Here is a 16,539-nt window from a genome sequence, read left to right as displayed (position 1 = left end):
TATTTTTGTAGCTTATTATAATATATTGTAATAATATGATTGCTTAAAGAGTGCAGCCATACTTTGTTACACTTTATCTTATATATTATATTTGTTTTAGTGGATTTTCCCTTCAGTTTTAACTACTGGAAATTTTTATATTATAGATTATAAGCTATTTATCACCAATATTTAAATGTATATTTTTTTTACTTATCAATCATAATATCGGAAAATCCTGTTAAAATTAGACTAAAAATGTAAAATTTTAATACTTTTTTATTTAGTACTGTTTTAGCTTTAAAGAAAAGCCTGGCGAACCACCAGGCTTATAAACCACATTGGAAACCCTTAGAACTAAGTTAATACAAATGTGAAGTAAAAAAATATATATTAAAAAAAATTATATAGTGGTGAGTATACTTCGCAATTTTTTTGTGGTCCATATTAACCGCGATAATCGAAACTTTAAATTGTTAATTGCACACATTTCCGAGAGACGGGTACCGTATTTTTCGGACTATAAGTCGTACTAGCTAAAGAATGCATAAAGATTGGGGTAAAATATATAAGTTGGACTGGAGTGTAAGTCTTTTAAAATGATCAGAAACCAATCAAAAACATTGCACTTTCAAGTATAATAGTACATTTGGGGGGGAAAAAACTGGCAAACATCTTACAATGTAACATATTAACAGTTTTTGTAGTCACTCTATAGCCAAACTACAAAAAAACTGCGCCTTATATTCCGGACAATATGGTGCAACCCTCTTAAAGGAACAGACGCAACAAACAGCATTAGGTACGTACAATAATATATACATGTATTTTAGCACATCATCCACATTATTTTAGATATTTAAATAGTTGAAATAGTGACATTTGGTCCGGAAAAAAAGGATTTAGTTTTATCATTTGCCCCCATGAATAAATCAGCAGCCAATAAAAAGGCCATCTTCATGGGTTTCAATTTGCAGCCATAAAAACCTGAAATGACGGCTATATTCCAAAGGCTAAAATGGCCGAAATGCCAAAGGCCAGCCCGGGTGGGGGGGCCGCCACGTTGAGTACACAGAAGGTGCGAGCGATAAGATTGTCCCAGAAAATGAGCTAGCTGAAAGGCTTTTTTTTTTATTGGCGTCCCCCAGCGAAAAAGGTCGACTCGTGTTTGAGTCCCTCGCCACAAAGTGAACCCTTTTCTCCTCTAGGTGTCAGACTGCGGCGCTGACTTCCCAGCGGAGGGGCTTGTCGGGGGGCCACGCCGAGGTCATGTGCCCGGTTGCGACGTCGCAGCGATGGAGAAAAGGACACTCCCACGTAAGTCTCCGAATATTATCCATTTATTTAGCTATATATATGTGTATGTATGTGTATATAGTGCATGTGTATGTGTATATAGTACGTGTGTATGTGTATATAGTACGTGTGTATGTGTATATAGTACATGTGTATGTGTATATAGTACATGTGTATGTGTATATCGTACATGTGTATCTGTATATAGTACATGTGTGTATATAGTGCATGTGTATGTGTATATAGTACATGTGTATGTGTATATAGTACATGTGTATGTGTATATAGTACACATGTATGTGTATATAGTACACGTGTATGTGTATATAGTACATGTGTCTGTGTATATAGTACGTGTCTATGTATATAGTACATGTGTCTATGTATATAGTACGTGTCTATGTATATAGTATGTCTCACTGTATATATAGTACATGTCACTGTATATATAGTACATGTGTCTATGTATGTATATAGTACATGTGTCTATGTATGTATATAGTACATGTCTATGTATGTATATAGTACATGTCTATGTATGTATATAGTACATGTGTCTATGTATGTATATAGTACACGTGTCTATGTATGTATATAGTACACGTGTCTATGTATGTATATAGTACATGTGTCTATGTATATAACAACATGTCTATGTATTAACAAATTTCGTCCATTTTACTATTGTTACTTTATTGTTTGTTCTTGGTTTCCAAAATGGCCAACCCAAAAGTGCGACTATCAAGTTTTTCTCTGTCATCATACGTTATTTGTCCAGTGCGACTTATACACTGAGTTTTTCAAAAAAAAAGCTAACGTAGTGCAATAACAACTCTCTCCCTGTAGGAGGCGATGCAGCGGTGCTCCGATGTCTGTTCGGCACGCTTTTCTTCCTCTCCCAGTGGCGCCCGGTCCATTCACATTGCCCCGACGGCTGCCGCTGCGCCCACGACACGTCCACCGTGCTCTGCTCTGACGCCGGTCTCCGCGAGGTCCCCGAGGGGATCCCTTTGGACACGCAATCCCTCCACCTGGAACGCAACGACATCCGCAACCTACCCGAACACGCTTTCGCCCGTCTGGCTCAACTCCGGGACCTCCACTTGTCGCACAACCGCATCGACTCACTATCCTCGGGGGCCCTACGACGTCTGGGGCCCGACTTGCGGCTCCTGGACTTGTCGCACAACCAGCTGAGACGAGCCAGCCGCGACGAGTTTGGCGGCACACGGGCTAAAACGCGACTCTACCACAACCCGTGGCGTTGCGACTGCTCGCTCCAGGAACTGATGGAGTCGCTCAACCTGGAAGCCGAGACGGTCAACGGTATCGTCTGCGAGAGCTCGGCGAGGGGACCCGGCGAGGCCGGACGCTGGGAGGACGCGATGGCGGGCGGCGAACACGCCGGACAGCCGTTAGTCCGGCTTTTGGACGCCGGCGTTAATTTCTGTAGCCTCCATCGAAAGACCACCGACGTGGCCATGTTGGTTACCATGTTCGTGTGGTTCTTTATGGTCATCGTCTACGTGGTCTACTACGTCCGGCAGAACCAGGCCGAAGCTCGGAGGCACCTGGAGTACCTGAAGAGCCTCCCGAGCCCCCGCAAGACCCCCACCGAGACAGACACTCTCAGTACCGGCTTCTGATTGGATGCCTGCCTTTCCACACTTGACAATGAATTGTTTGACGAGTGAAATGACCACAAATATTTTGATATTTTCAATTATTTGGAGAGATTGACCTATACATTTATTTGGAAAAATCGGGGTGTTGGCGGGGATAGGCTTCAGCACCCCCGCGCGTGCGTCCCTTGTGAGGATAAGCGGTTCAGAAAATGAAGTGAGCAATTTTCTCTTTTAATTTATTGAAAAAAAAAGACTGTGGTGTTCACAGTTGGCGTGGATGGGCTCCGGCACCCCCCTGCAAACCTTGTTGAGTGGTCTAAAAATTGGAGGAATTCATATTTTTAGAATTTCTGGTTTTCATTTTTTTACTTTTATAAGTTTTTGATTTATTGGGAATGTATTTTAGTTTCATATTATGATTACATGACAGTTATTGTCATTTTTGGCTGTTTTATTTGTATTTATTTTTTGAATACTGGAACAGAAGTGTTCATTTATCCTCAGGAATATCTTTAAAAAGGCTCAATTAACTCTCACACACTTTAAAAATATGAATACATACTGGAATAAGACTACAGAATGTATGAAGTTTCCTTTATTATCGTTGTCCCTTGAATGCAGCATTGTTCTTAATCACCTTTGGAGTTTTTCTTAAGTGCCTGCTTCCCTTTTTATCAAACACTCAAAATTACGTGTGTCATCAAACGCATCATTGTTACGGATTGGATTTGTTGTGTTTTTAAAAATTTTTCCTGCCCTGTGATTGGCCGGTAATTTCACGTGGTTTCCCTGCCCCGGTGACCCAGCTGTTGCTGATTGCCATGTCTGTCCATTGTGTTTGTTAGTCCTGTTTGGATAGCCTGCATTTCTACCACGTCCTGTCTTTCAAGGTAGGATTCTGTTATTTCATTTTTAAATCTGTTATGTTTGGCGAAGTTTGCAATGTTTGTTAACGTTTTTCTTGTTCGCCCGTTTCCCTGCGTTTTGGTCCCACCACGGTTCACGATCCACCAAAGCTAATAGTCATTGTTATTTTTGTCGTTCTTGTTGGCCTAGATTTAATCAGTCTGTTTTTCTTTGGCGTTTTGTGTGAGATCACAATGATAACGTGCATTGGCATAGCCGTGAATTAATGTAATGTGTTATATGTGTTGACAAACTACCTTGTGTAAGGGCAGCGGTGTCAAACATATGGTCCGCGGGCCAGATCCGGCCCGTCTGGTGGTTTGGTACGGCCCGGGGAAAAAGCTGCATTGTATAAAAAAATTATGAATTGTCTCTAAAATGTGTATTATCCGCTAAGGGGCGCAGTGTTTTAGTACGTGCAGACAACATAAATTGACATTTATGTTCTTATGTTATTCTCTTGTTCATAATATATTGTTCATAATGTAAAAGGAAAATTCTGTTAAACATTTTGATAATTTACTCATTCTTTGCGCTAATTATTAGTATTAATGACTAATACAGAGGAAAAAAGTGGGCTTATTGTTAGTTCTATGTCATTTTGCAATGAGTTTACTAGTCCGGCCTACGTGATCTCAAATTAAGCTGTATTCGGCCCGCAGACCAAAGGTTTGACACCCCTGTGTAAGGGGGTGGATTTGGGGAGGGAAAAATAATGTTAATTGTCATGTGACGTTCTCAAAAATATGTGGACACTTGTTCATTTTGGTCCAACGTTGCTAGTAGGTTATAAATTGACGTTTTTTAAGAAAAAAGCTTTACTGTACAGGCTCACATTTTTTTAAGCATTATTATATCAAAATTGTAGCAACATTTTTTCCAGCGTGAAAAAAAACAACTGTCGACATTGATTTCTGTCTTTTATTTTCCAATTTACATTAACAATAAAACAAGTCACGATCATCAAATTACTATAAGAATCCTGTTATCCATCTTATTACTCATAATAATAATAAATATACACAATCTCACGCACGTAAATGAGCTAATTTTATTTCATTTTTTCAAATAAAGTCAAGTCACACCTGGTGTAGGGGGACGTGTTTTTGCCTTTTATTTTTTTTAATTCCAAGGGTCCGTAAAAAAACATTTAGTCAATTTTTTGTCCTCATTTTGATGCTGCGTGAGGTAGCTTAATAATTGGAAAACAAAAAAGACAACAAACTTTGAGTCGGGTGTGTAAAAAACAAACAAACGAACAAAAAAAAAGGCACCATTTTGGCAAAAAAATGCACATTTTTCTTTGGAATAAAAACCAATGGAATCATAGCACCATTGTAAGCATACACAGTAATATTTGATATGAGAAATATTTGTGAATATGACTGTTTTTTGTTTCTTTGCGACATGTGTAAGTGGGCTTTTTATTGAATTTCAAGCAACGTTTCGAGCCCAAACAATAAATAAATAACACGGACACATGAAGCTGTGTAAAAGGTGATATGCCGTTTTTGGTTGGATGATGGCGCCAGTCAGTGCAGGTAAATCTAGCCTACATAGTCAGTTCAATTTAAAGGGGCGGGGGCACTTTTTTTGAGCTAGAAAAAGAAGTCCCGTTTAACAAAAAAAAAAAATGAAGAAAAAGTGTCTTGATTTCTCTTCTGGTATTCCACTTTATTTTGAATTTTTTTTTTGTCTTCTTACAGGAAGCAGACGGAACCCACTTCTAGGCCAAACTCCTGATCGGGACCACCGATGTCCATGGGGGCCACGTCTACGATGGGAAGGCGGGAGGTCTTCTGTGACCGGTACTCAAACACTGTTTTGCCCCATTTGCCTGTGTGTCTCTGAAGGGAACAAACAAAAAAAAGGTAAGCAAAATGTTAAATTTCTTCAGTATTCAAGTTCCACTAACATACTTTAGTTAATTCAGTAGATTTGACACAAAATGGCGTCATTTTCTTTAAGTGAACCCAAAAATATCTAAGATTTAATGTTACTGGTGTCTAATATGCTTCTGTTTTGGGCTTTCTCGCTCTTGTTTTCTCAATTTTTTAATTTACAATGAAATTTAATGCTTTTATTGTCATTATACAAGTATAATGATATTTAAAGCTTAGTGCACATTTCTCATTATATTAGTATGAGATTTTACTTAAAGCTTCTGCACAAATAATACCATAAAGTAGTCGCATATAAATAATGTCAATTAATGTTCTCCGTGATTAGCTTCTTTTGCTAACCCAGTTTCTATTTCATATTTCAGCGCACCACCCGAAAAAGACGAGTCTCGGACGTTTGGCCTCCGGACGTTTGGCCGCCGGACGTTTGGCCGCCGGACGTTTGGCCGCCGGACGTTTGGCCGCCGGACGTTTGGCCGCCGGACGTTTGGCCGCCGGACGTTTGGCCGCCGGACGGTTGGCCGCCGGACGGTTGGCCGCCGGACGTTTGGCCGCCGGACGTTTGGCCGCCGGACGTTTGGCCGCCGGACGTTTGGCCGCCGGACGTTTGGCCGCCGGACGTTTGGCCGCCGGACGTTTGGCCTCCGGACGTTTGGTCGCCGGTCAAATGGTGACAGTTTACTGTTGAAACCAGCTCTTAAAATTATATTCATGAGAAAGAGTTTAATATCTAAATATCTACTGTTTTCAAGAGTACTTAGATATTAAACTCTGTCTCATGAATATAATTTTGAGAGCTGTTTTCAACAGTAAACTCTGTCATCATTTGACCGATGACCAAAAGACCGGCGACCAAACGTCCGGTCACGCAAGTCTAAGCTACTGTTTTACATTGAGTGTCCCCGGCAAACCATAACAATCCAACCTACCCTTTGACAACTTCATCTATCAAATTCAACTATGCAGAGGTAAACCATGACTTTGATAATTTTTATTAAATGACTTCAGCAAGAGTAAATCTGTGCATTTTTTCAATGCCATCCCTTCCAGATACATCGCAGTGAGACATCGTACCGTGCATCCATCCTCCATGACGCTGTAGGTGAAGCGGCTGTTGCCCTCAGCGCGAATCTCCACGTCGTTGGAGCCTTGCAGCAACACAGCCTTCTTCAAGTTGCCAGCGCCGGCGTCCATGTAAGCCACGCTGTTCTTGCAGTGATAGGTGATATTCTGGGATGCCTCGGTGGACAGCAGGCGCAGGAACGTCATCTGGATGGCCGCTGTGTTGGGCGCCAGGTTGTCATCACCGTAGCTGAACTGGCGGAAGATTTGCAAGTCAGCGAGAAGCTATGCTTTGATTGACAGGTATGTTTTAGATCTACTTACATGGAATCCTCCGTTCATGGTTTCTCCGAACCATACATGTTTGCGATCTTTGCTCTTGCTAGACCACCAGTTCTTGCGGGGGATGCTAGACGGTTTGGAGCGGACGCAAGATTCACCAGTCTCCATGTCGCAGAATACTTTGATGGCGTCTACTGTGCAGCCTTGGTTGGGGTCAATCCAGTAATCTCCTGAGGGTGCAAAAAATGTGTTGGATTAAGCATTGGCCACATAAACAAGCGTCATGCTTGGTGAAAGATAAACATTTCATGCGTTCATTTTACCAAACTACAAACAACAATAAAGTAAAAAAAACTGTCTATCTATTTATTACCTGTCTGTTTTTTTCGTAAATACGACATAGTATAGTAAGGCTTTTCTTCGTAAAAAAACGACATAGTATAGTAAAGCTTTTTTGTCTGAAAATACGACATAGTATAGTAAGGCTTTTTTGTCTGAAAAAACGACATAGTATAGTAAGGCTTTTTTGTCTGAAAAAACGACATAGTATAGTAAGGCTTTTTCTCTGAAAAAACGACATAGTATAGTAAGGCTTTTTTGTCTGAAAAAACGACATAGTATAGTAAGGCTTTTTTGTCTGAAAAAACGACATAGTATAGTAAGGCTTTTTTGTCTGAAAAAACGACATAGTATAGTAAGGCTTTTTTGTCTGAAAAAACGACATAGTATAGTAAGGCTTGTTTGTCTGAAAAAACGACAGTATAGTAAGGCTTTTTTGTCTGAAAAAACGACATAGTATAGTAAGGCTTTTTTGTCTGAAAAAACGACATAGTATAGTAAGGCTTTTTTTCGTAAAAAACGACATAGTATAGTAAGGCTTTTTTTCGTAAAAAACGACACAGTATAGTAAGGCTTTTTTTCGTAAAAAACGACATACTATAGTCAGGCTTTTTTTTGGAAAAAACGACATAGTATAGTAAGGCTTTTTTTGTAAAAAACGACATAGTATAGTAAGGCTTTTTTGTCGGAAAAAACGACATACTATAGTAAGGCTTTTTTTTTTGTAAAAAACGACATAGTATAGTAAGGCTTTTTTTTCGTAAAAACGACATAGTATAGTAAGGCTTTTTCTCTGAAAAAACGACAAAGTATAGTAAGGCTTTTTCTCTGAAAAAACGACATAGTATAGTAAGGCTTTTTTTTCCGTAAAAAACGACATAGTATAGTAAGGCTTTTTTTCGTAAAAAACGACATAGTATAGTAAGGCCTTTTTGTCTGAAAAAACGACATAGTATAGTAAGGCTTTTTTGTCTGAAAAAACAACATAGTATAGTAAGGCTTTTTTGTCTGAAAAAACGACATAGTATAGTAAGGCTTTTTTTTTGTAAAAAACGACATAGTATAGTAAGGCTTTTTTTTCGTAAAAACGACATAGTATAGTAAGGCTTTTTCTCTGAAAAAACGACATAGTATAGTAAGGCTTTTTTTTCGTAAAAAACGACATAGTATAGTAAGGCTTTTTTTTCGTAAAAACGACATAGTATAGTAAGGCTTTTTCTCTGAAAAAACGACAAAGTATAGTAAGGCTTTTTCTCTGAAAAAACGACATAGTATAGTAAGGCTTTTTTTTCCGTAAAAAACGACATAGTATAGTAAGGCTTTTTTTCGTAAAAAACGACATAGTATAGTAAGGCCTTTTTGTCTGAAAAAACGACATAGTATAGTAAGGCTTTTTTGTCTGAAAAAACAACATAGTATAGTAAGGCTTTTTTGTCTGAAAAAACGACATAGTATAGTAAGGCTTTTTTTTTGTAAAAAACGACATAGTATAGTAAGGCTTTTTTTTCGTAAAAACGACATAGTATAGTAAGGCTTTTTCTCTGAAAAAACGACATAGTATAGTAAGGCTTTTTTTTCGTAAAAAACGACATACTATAGTAAGGCTTTTTTTTCGTAAAAAACGACAGTATAGTAAGGCTTTTTTGTCTGAAAAAACGACATAGTATAGTAAGGCTTTTTTCTCTGAAAAAACGACATAGTATAGTAAGGCTTTTTTGTCTAAAAAAACGACATAGTATAGTAAGGCTTTTTTGTCTGAAATAACGACATACTATAGTAAGGCTTTTTTGTCTGAAAAAACGACATAGTATAGTAAGGCTTTTTTGTCTGAAAAAACTACATAGTATAGTAAGGCTTTTTTGTCTGAAAAAACGACATAGTATAGTAAGGCTTTTTTGTCTGAAAAAACGACATAGTATAGTAAGGCTTTTTTGTCTGAAAAAACGACATAGTATAGTAAGGCTTTTTTGTCTGAAAAAACGACATTGTATAGTAAGGCTTTTTTGTCTGAAAAAATGACATAGTATACTAAGGCTTTTTCTCTGAAAAAACGACATAGTATAGTAAGGCTTTTTTGTCTGAAATAACGACATACTATAGTAAGGCTTTTTTGTCTGAAAAAACGACATACTATAGTAAGGCTTTTTTGTCTGAAAAAACGACATAGTATAGTAAGGCTTTTTTGTCTGGAAAAACGACATAGTATAGTAAGGCTTTTTCTCTGAAAAAACGACATAGTATAGTAAGGCTTTTTCTCTGAAAAAACGACATAGTATAGTAAGGCTTTTTTTTCGTAAAAAACGACATAGTATAGTAAGGCTTTTTCTCTGAAAAAACGACATAGTATAGTAAGGCTTTTTTGTCTGAAAAAACGACATAGTATAGTAAGGCTTTTTTGTCTGAAAAAACGACATAGTATAGTAAGGCTTTTTTGTCTGAAAAAACGACATAGTATAGTAAGGCTTTTTTGTCTGAAAAAACGACATAGTATAGTAAGGCTTTTTTGTCTGAAAAAACGACATAGTATAGTAAGGGTTTTTTGTCTGAAAAAACGACATAGTATAGTTCGGCTTTTTTGTCTGAAAAAACGACATAGTATAGTAAGGCTTTTTCTCTGAAAAAACGACATAGTATAGTAAGGCTTTTTCTCTGAAAAAACGACATAGTATAGTAAGGCTTTTTTTCGTAAAAAACGACATAGTATAGTAAGGCTTTTTCTCTGAAAAAACGACAGTATAGTATGGTTTTTTTTCGTAAAAAACGACATAGTATAGTAAGGCTTTTTTGTCTGAAAAAACGACATAGTATAGTAAGGCTTTTTTTCGTAAAAAACGACATAGTATAGTATGGCTTTTTCTCTGAAAAAAACACATAGTATAGTAAGGCTTTTTTTTCGTTAAAAACGACATAGTATAGTAAGGCTTTTTTTCGTAAAAAACGACACAGTATAGTAAGGCTTTTTTGTCTGAAAAAACGACATAGTATAGTAAGGCTTTTTTGTTGGAAAAAACGACATAGTATAGTAAGGCTTTTTTTCGTAAAAAACGACAAACTATAGTAAGGCTTTTTTGTCTGAAAAAACAACAGTATAGTGAGGCTTTTTTTTCGTAAAAAACGACATAGTATAGTAAGGCTTTTTTGTCTGAAAAAACGACATAGTATGGTAAGGCTTTTTTTTCCGTAAAAAACGACATAGTATAGTAAGCTTTTTTGTCTGAAAAAATGACATAGTATAGTAAGGCTTTTTTTTCTTTAAAAACGACATAGTATAGTAAGGCTTTTTTTCGTAAAAAACGACATAGTATAGTAAGGCTTTTTTTCTGTAAAAAACGACATAGTATAGTAAGGCTTTTTCTCTGAAAAAACGACATAGTATAGTAAGGCTTTTTCTCTGAAAAAACGACATAGTATAGTAAGGCTTTTTTGTCTGAAAAAACGACATAGTATAGTAAGGCTTTTTTGTCTGAAAAAACGACATAGTATAGTAAGGCTTTTTTGTCTGTAAAAACGACATAGTATAGTAAGGCTTTTTCTCTGAAAAAACGACATAGTATAGTAAGGCTTTTTTTTCGTAAAAAACGACATAGTATAGTAAGGCTTTTTTGTCTGAAAATACGACATAGTATAGTAAGGCTTTTTTGTCTGAAAAAACGACATAGTATAGTAAGGCTTTTTTGTCTGAAAAAACGACATAGTATAGTAAGGCTTTTTCTCTGAAAAAACGACATAGTATAGTAAGGCTTTTTTGTCTGAAAAAACGACATAGTATAGTAAGGCTTTTTTGTCTGAAAAAACGACATAGTATAGTAAGGCTTTTTTGTCTGAAAAAACGACATAGTATAGTAAGGCTTTTTTGTCTGAAAAAACGACATAGTATAGTAAGGCTTTTTTGTCTGAAAAAACGACATAGTATAGTAAGGGTTTTTTGTCTGAAAAAACGACATAGTATAGTTCGGCTTTTTTGTCTGAAAAAACGACATAGTATAGTAAGGCTTTTTCTCTGAAAAAACGACATAGTATAGTAAGGCTTTTTCTCTGAAAAAACGACATAGTATAGTAAGGCTTTTTTTTCGTAAAAAACGACATAGTATAGTAAGGCTTTTTCTCTGAAAAAACGACAGTATAGTATGGTTTTTTTTCGTAAAAAACGACATAGTATAGTAAGGCTTTTTTGTCTGAAAAAACGACATAGTATAGTAAGGCTTTTTTTCGTAAAAAACGACATAGTATAGTATGGCTTTTTCTCTGAAAAAAACACATAGTATAGTAAGGCTTTTTTTTCGTTAAAAACGACATAGTATAGTAAGGCTTTTTTTCGTAAAAAACGACACAGTATAGTAAGGCTTTTTTGTCTGAAAAAACGACATAGTATAGTAAGGCTTTTTTGTTGGAAAAAACGACATAGTATAGTAAGGCTTTTTTTCGTAAAAAACGACAAACTATAGTAAGGCTTTTTTGTCTGAAAAAACAACAGTATAGTGAGGCTTTTTTTTCGTAAAAAACGACATAGTATAGTAAGGCTTTTTTGTCTGAAAAAACGACATAGTATGGTAAGGCTTTTTTTTCCGTAAAAAACGACATAGTATAGTAAGCTTTTTTGTCTGAAAAAATGACATAGTATAGTAAGGCTTTTTTTTCTTTAAAAACGACATAGTATAGTAAGGCTTTTTTTCGTAAAAAACGACATAGTATAGTAAGGCTTTTTTTCTGTAAAAAACGACATAGTATAGTAAGGCTTTTTCTCTGAAAAAACGACATAGTATAGTAAGGCTTTTTCTCTGAAAAAACGACATAGTATAGTAAGGCTTTTTTGTCTGAAAAAACGACATAGTATAGTAAGGCTTTTTTGTCTGAAAAAACGACATAGTATAGTAAGGCTTTTTTGTCTGTAAAAACGACATAGTATAGTAAGGCTTTTTTGTCTGAAAAAACGACATAGTATAGTAAGGCTTTTTTGTCTGAAAAAACGACATAGTATAGTAAGGCTTTTTTGTCTGGAAAAACGACATAGTATAGTAAGGCTTTTTCTCTGAAAAAACGACATAGTATAGTAAGGCTTTTTTTTCGTAAAAAACGACATAGTATAGTAAGGCTTTTTCTCTGAAAAAACGACATAGTATAGTAAGGCTTTTTTGTCTGAAAAAACGACATAGTATAGTAAGGCTTTTTTGTCTGAAAAAACGACATAGTATAGTAAGGCTTTTTTGTCTGAAAAAACGACATAGTATAGTAAGGCTTTTTTGTCTGAAAAAACGACATAGTATAGTAAGGCTTTTTTGTCTGAAAAAACGACATAGTATAGTAAGGCTTTTTTTCCGTAAAAAACGACATACTATAGTAAGGCTTTTTTGTCTGAAAAAACGACATAGTATAGTAAGGCTTTTTCTCTGAAAAAACGACATAGTATAGTAAGGCTTTTTCTCTGAAAAAACGACATAGTATAGTAAGGCTTTTTTTTCGTAAAAAACGACATAGTATAGTAAGGCTTTTTCTCTGAAAAAACGACAGTATAGTAAGGCTTTTTTTTCGTAAAAAACGACATAGTATAGTAAGGCTTTTTTGTCTGAAAAAACGACATAGTATAGTAAGGCTTTTTTTCGTAAAAAACGACATAGTATAGTAAGGCTTTTTCTCTGAAAAAAACACATAGTATAGTAAGGCTTTTTTTTCGTTAAAAACGACATAGTATAGTAAGGCTTTTTTTCGTAAAAAACGACACAGTATAGTAAGGCTTTTTTGTCTGAAAAAACGACATAGTATAGTAAGGCTTTTTTGTTGGAAAAAACGACATAGTATAGTAAGGCTTTTTTTCGTAAAAAACGACAAACTATAGTAAGGCTTTTTTGTCTGAAAAAACAACAGTATAGTGAGGCTTTTTTTTCGTAAAAAACGACATAGTATAGTAAGGCTTTTTTGTCTGAAAAAACGACATAGTATGGTAAGGCTTTTTTTTCCGTAAAAAACGACATAGTATAGTAAGCTTTTTTGTCTGAAAAAATGACATAGTATAGTAAGGCTTTTTTTTCTTTAAAAACGACATAGTATAGTAAGGCTTTTTTTCGTAAAAAACGACATAGTATAGTAAGGCTTTTTTTCGTAAAAAACGACAAACTATAGTAAGGCTTTTTTGTCTGAAAAAACAACAGTATAGTGAGGCTTTTTTTTCGTAAAAAACGACATAGTATAGTAAGGCTTTTTTTTCCATAAAAAACGACATAGTATAGTAAGCTTTTTTGTCTGAAAAAATGACATAGTATAGTAAGGCTTTTTTTTCTTTAAAAACGACATAGTATAGTAAGGCTTTTTTTCGTAAAAAACGACATAGTATAGTAAGGCTTTTTTTTCTGTAAAAAACGACATAGTATAGTAAGGCTTTTTTTCGTAAAAAACGACATAGTATAGTAAGGCTTTTTCTCTGAAAAAACGACATAGTATAGTAAGGCTTTTTTTTTCGTAAAAAACGACATAGTATAGTAAGGCTTTTTTTTTCGTAAAAAAACGACATAGTATAGTAAGGCTTTTTTGTCTGAAAAAACGACATAGTATAGTAAGGCTTTTTTGTCTGAAAAAACGACATAGTATAGTAAGGCTTTTTTGTCTGAAAAAACGACATAGTATAGTAAGGCTTTTTTGTCTATAAAAACAACATAGTATAGTAAGGCTTTTTTGTCTGAAAAAACGACATAGTATAGTCAGGCTTTTTTGTCTGAAAAAACAACATAGTATAGTAAGGCTTTTTTGTCTGAAAAAACGATATAGTATAGTAAGGCTTTTTTGTCTGAAAAAACGACATGGTATAGTAAGGCTTTTTTGTTGGAAAAAACGACATAGTATAGTAAGGCTTTTTTTCGTAAAAAACGACATACTATAGTAAGGCTTTTTTGTCTGAAAAAACGACATAGTATAGTAAGGCTTTTTTTTTCTCGTAAAAAACGACATACTATAGTAAGGCTTTTTTTTGTAAAAAAAACGACATAGTATAGTAAGGCTTTTTTGTCTGAAAAAACGACATAGTATAGTAAGGCTTTTTATCGTGAAAAAACGACATAGTATAGTAAGGCTTTTTTTTCGTAAAAAACGACATAGTATAGTAATGCTTTTTTGTCTGAAAAAACGACATAGTATAGTAAGGCTTTTTTTCGTAAAAAAACGACATAGTATAGTAAGGCTTTTTTTGTCTAAAAAACGACATAGTATAGTAAGGCTTTTTTGTATGAAAAAACGACATAGTATAGTAAGACTTTTTTTTCGTAAAAAACGACATAGTATAGTAATGCTTTTTCTCTGAAAAAACGACATAGTATAGTAAGGCTTTTTCTCTGAAAAAACGACATAGTATAGTAAGGCTTTTCTCTGAAAAAACGACATAGTATAGTAAGGCTTTTTTTCATAAGAAAATGACATAGTTTAGTAAGGCTAGCTAAGTACAGACTAGCCGTGAGTGGACTGTTTGCTACGATTTTAATGCTATGCTAGCATCCTTCTAGCTAGGTTAGTTCGGCAAAAGTTAATGTTAGCCATGATTGATTTAAAACATTCGAAAAGAAAGGCCACTTTACCCTGACTAAAATGTTCAGTCACATTTAACACTAAAACTTGATAGCCACTTACCGCTCTTCCAGTCAGGATGACAGAGCTTGAGATCCCTACAGGTGCGAGCCGGGTTCTTCCTGGACCCTTCAGGACTACGAATGTTCTCGATCTGGTTGTTGAGGGACTTGAGCGTGGCGTCCACCTCGGCGTCGTGCTGACGCAGATTTCCCGAAGCTTGGTCGGCTCTCATGTACCTGAGAGGGTCGGGAGACTTCTCCGTGTGACCCAAGCCGGCGAAGGCCGACATGTCAATGCCAGGGCCGGGGGGACCGGGAAGACCGGGGGGACCGGGATTTCCGGGAGGACCCTGCAAGACGAAACAGGGTCTTCACTTTCTCTGCATTTTTAATTATTTTTTTTTGTCTGTTACTCACAGAAGGACCAGTATCACCACCACGACCGCGTACTCCTGGGGGTCCGATGGGTCCGGGCGAGCCGTTTGAACCCTCTTTTCCAACAGGTCCAATAGGTCCGGGTGGTCCCTGTAATCATAGTTAAAGCATTAGTCAAACTTACTGTGTGTAGCTCCAGTTTTTTAGCTAGTTCTACAATGTCTTCTCTGTCTGTACATGCTACTGTAACCAAGGAAATTTCCCAAATATGGGATGAAATTAAATATACTATTAGCTAAACTTCCTATGTGTGGCTCCAGTTTTTTTAACTAGTTCTACAATGTCTTCTGTGTCTGTACTTGCTACTGTAACCAAGAAAATTTCCCAAATATGGGATGAAATTAAATATACTATTAGCTAAACTTCCTATGTGTGACTCCAGTTTTTTAACTAGTTCTACAATGTCTTCTGTGTCTGTACTTACTACTGTAACCATGGAAATCTACCAAATACGGGATGAAATAAACTAAATTATTAGCCAAACTTCCTATGTGTGGCTCCAGTTTTTTTAACTAGTTCTACAATGTCTTCTGTGTCTGTGCTTACTACTGTAACCATGGAAATCTACCAAATACGGGACGAAAAAAAACTAAATTATTAGCCAAACTTCCTATGTGTGGCTCCAGTTTTTTTAACTAGTTCTACAATGTCTTCTGTGTCTGTGCTTACTACTGTAACCATGGAAATCTACCAAAATACAGTATAAAATGAAGTTCTAATCTAATCTACAGTGGAAAAATTGAGTATGCGTATAAAAAATAGTTTTCTTACTCTTTGTCCAGAAGGTCCAGAGGGTCCAGTAGCACCTTGGTCTCCAGATTGACCCTGAAAAAGACAAAAATGATAACTTTTAAATGCCCACTACCTACAAAAGTGGAGTTAACTTAAAGTTGAGGCCTTCATAGCCACTCACTGGAGGTCCAGGCAGACCCTGCAGACCAGTAAAGCCTCTGTGACCTTTCTGTCCTCTCTCTCCAGACTCTCCACCTTCTCCCTTGTCACCACGAGGTCCTTGAGGTCCCTGGGAACATGATTTGATCAGATATACAATCATTTGCAATAGAATTGAGGTATTTTTTATGTACTTACAGGCATTCCTCTGGCTCCAGCAGGTCCAGGAGAACCGGCAGGTCCTTGAGCGCCCTTGGACAGGAAAAAAATGGA

The 16,539-nt window shown here is 36.2% G+C and overlaps 2 protein-coding genes and 1 long non-coding RNA gene across 5 annotated transcripts in view; 2 read left to right on the top strand and 1 right to left on the bottom strand.

The window, feature by feature from the left end:
* Positions 1-262: 262 nt before the first annotated feature.
* LOC144202871 (leucine-rich repeat-containing protein 3-like) lies at positions 263-3,176 on the top strand. The gene is made up of 2 exons (XM_077725938.1): positions 263-1,296; positions 2,122-3,176. The coding sequence occupies exons 1-2, from the start codon at positions 1,275-1,277 to the stop codon at positions 2,919-2,921; spliced, it is 822 nt and encodes a 273-aa protein (XP_077582064.1). The 5' UTR covers positions 263-1,274; the 3' UTR covers positions 2,922-3,176.
* A 16-nt stretch (positions 3,177-3,192) lies between these two features.
* LOC144202873 (uncharacterized) lies at positions 3,193-7,071 on the top strand. 2 transcript variants are annotated; one of them, XR_013327569.1, is made up of 5 exons: positions 3,193-3,790; positions 5,513-5,677; positions 6,073-6,675; positions 6,758-6,805; positions 6,924-7,071. It is a non-coding gene; the product is annotated as an uncharacterized LOC144202873 (long non-coding RNA). The 2 variants fall into 2 exon arrangements; XR_013327568.1 differs by having other exon boundaries at positions 3,194-3,790; positions 6,758-7,071.
* Positions 4,727-16,539, bottom strand: part of col2a1b (collagen, type II, alpha 1b) — a 41,505-nt gene continuing 29,692 nt past the window's right edge. The window contains exons 47-54 of one of the 2 annotated variants that reach the window (XM_077725939.1): positions 16,465-16,518; positions 16,289-16,396; positions 16,147-16,200; positions 15,358-15,465; positions 15,002-15,290; positions 7,094-7,281; positions 6,782-7,024; positions 4,727-5,653 (exon numbers count right to left, since the gene is read on the bottom strand). In XM_077725939.1, the coding sequence (XP_077582065.1) occupies positions 5,507-5,653; positions 6,782-7,024; positions 7,094-7,281; positions 15,002-15,290; positions 15,358-15,465; positions 16,147-16,200; positions 16,289-16,396; positions 16,465-16,518 (1,191 nt within the window). In that variant the 3' untranslated portion in view covers positions 4,727-5,506. The remainder of the gene's footprint in view (positions 5,654-6,781; positions 7,025-7,093; positions 7,282-15,001; positions 15,291-15,357; positions 15,466-16,146; positions 16,201-16,288; positions 16,397-16,464; positions 16,519-16,539) is intronic. The other variant, XM_077725940.1, reaches the window with a different exon arrangement.

Source organism: Stigmatopora nigra, chromosome 10 (assembly GCF_051989575.1).
Source record: "Stigmatopora nigra isolate UIUO_SnigA chromosome 10, RoL_Snig_1.1, whole genome shotgun sequence".
Taxonomy (NCBI): Eukaryota; Metazoa; Chordata; class Actinopteri; order Syngnathiformes; family Syngnathidae; genus Stigmatopora; species Stigmatopora nigra.
This window is presented reverse-complemented; position numbering and strand designations above follow the sequence as displayed.

Bases quoted from the DNA above. Each gene is read 5' to 3' on its own strand.
- LOC144202871 (XM_077725938.1), top strand. From the start codon at position 1,275: ATGGAGAAAAGGACACTCCCAC. The intron at 1,297-2,121 runs GTAAGTCTCCGA...CTCTCCCTGTAG, and splicing joins GGAGAAAAGGACACTCCCAC to GAGGCGATGCAGCGGTGCTC.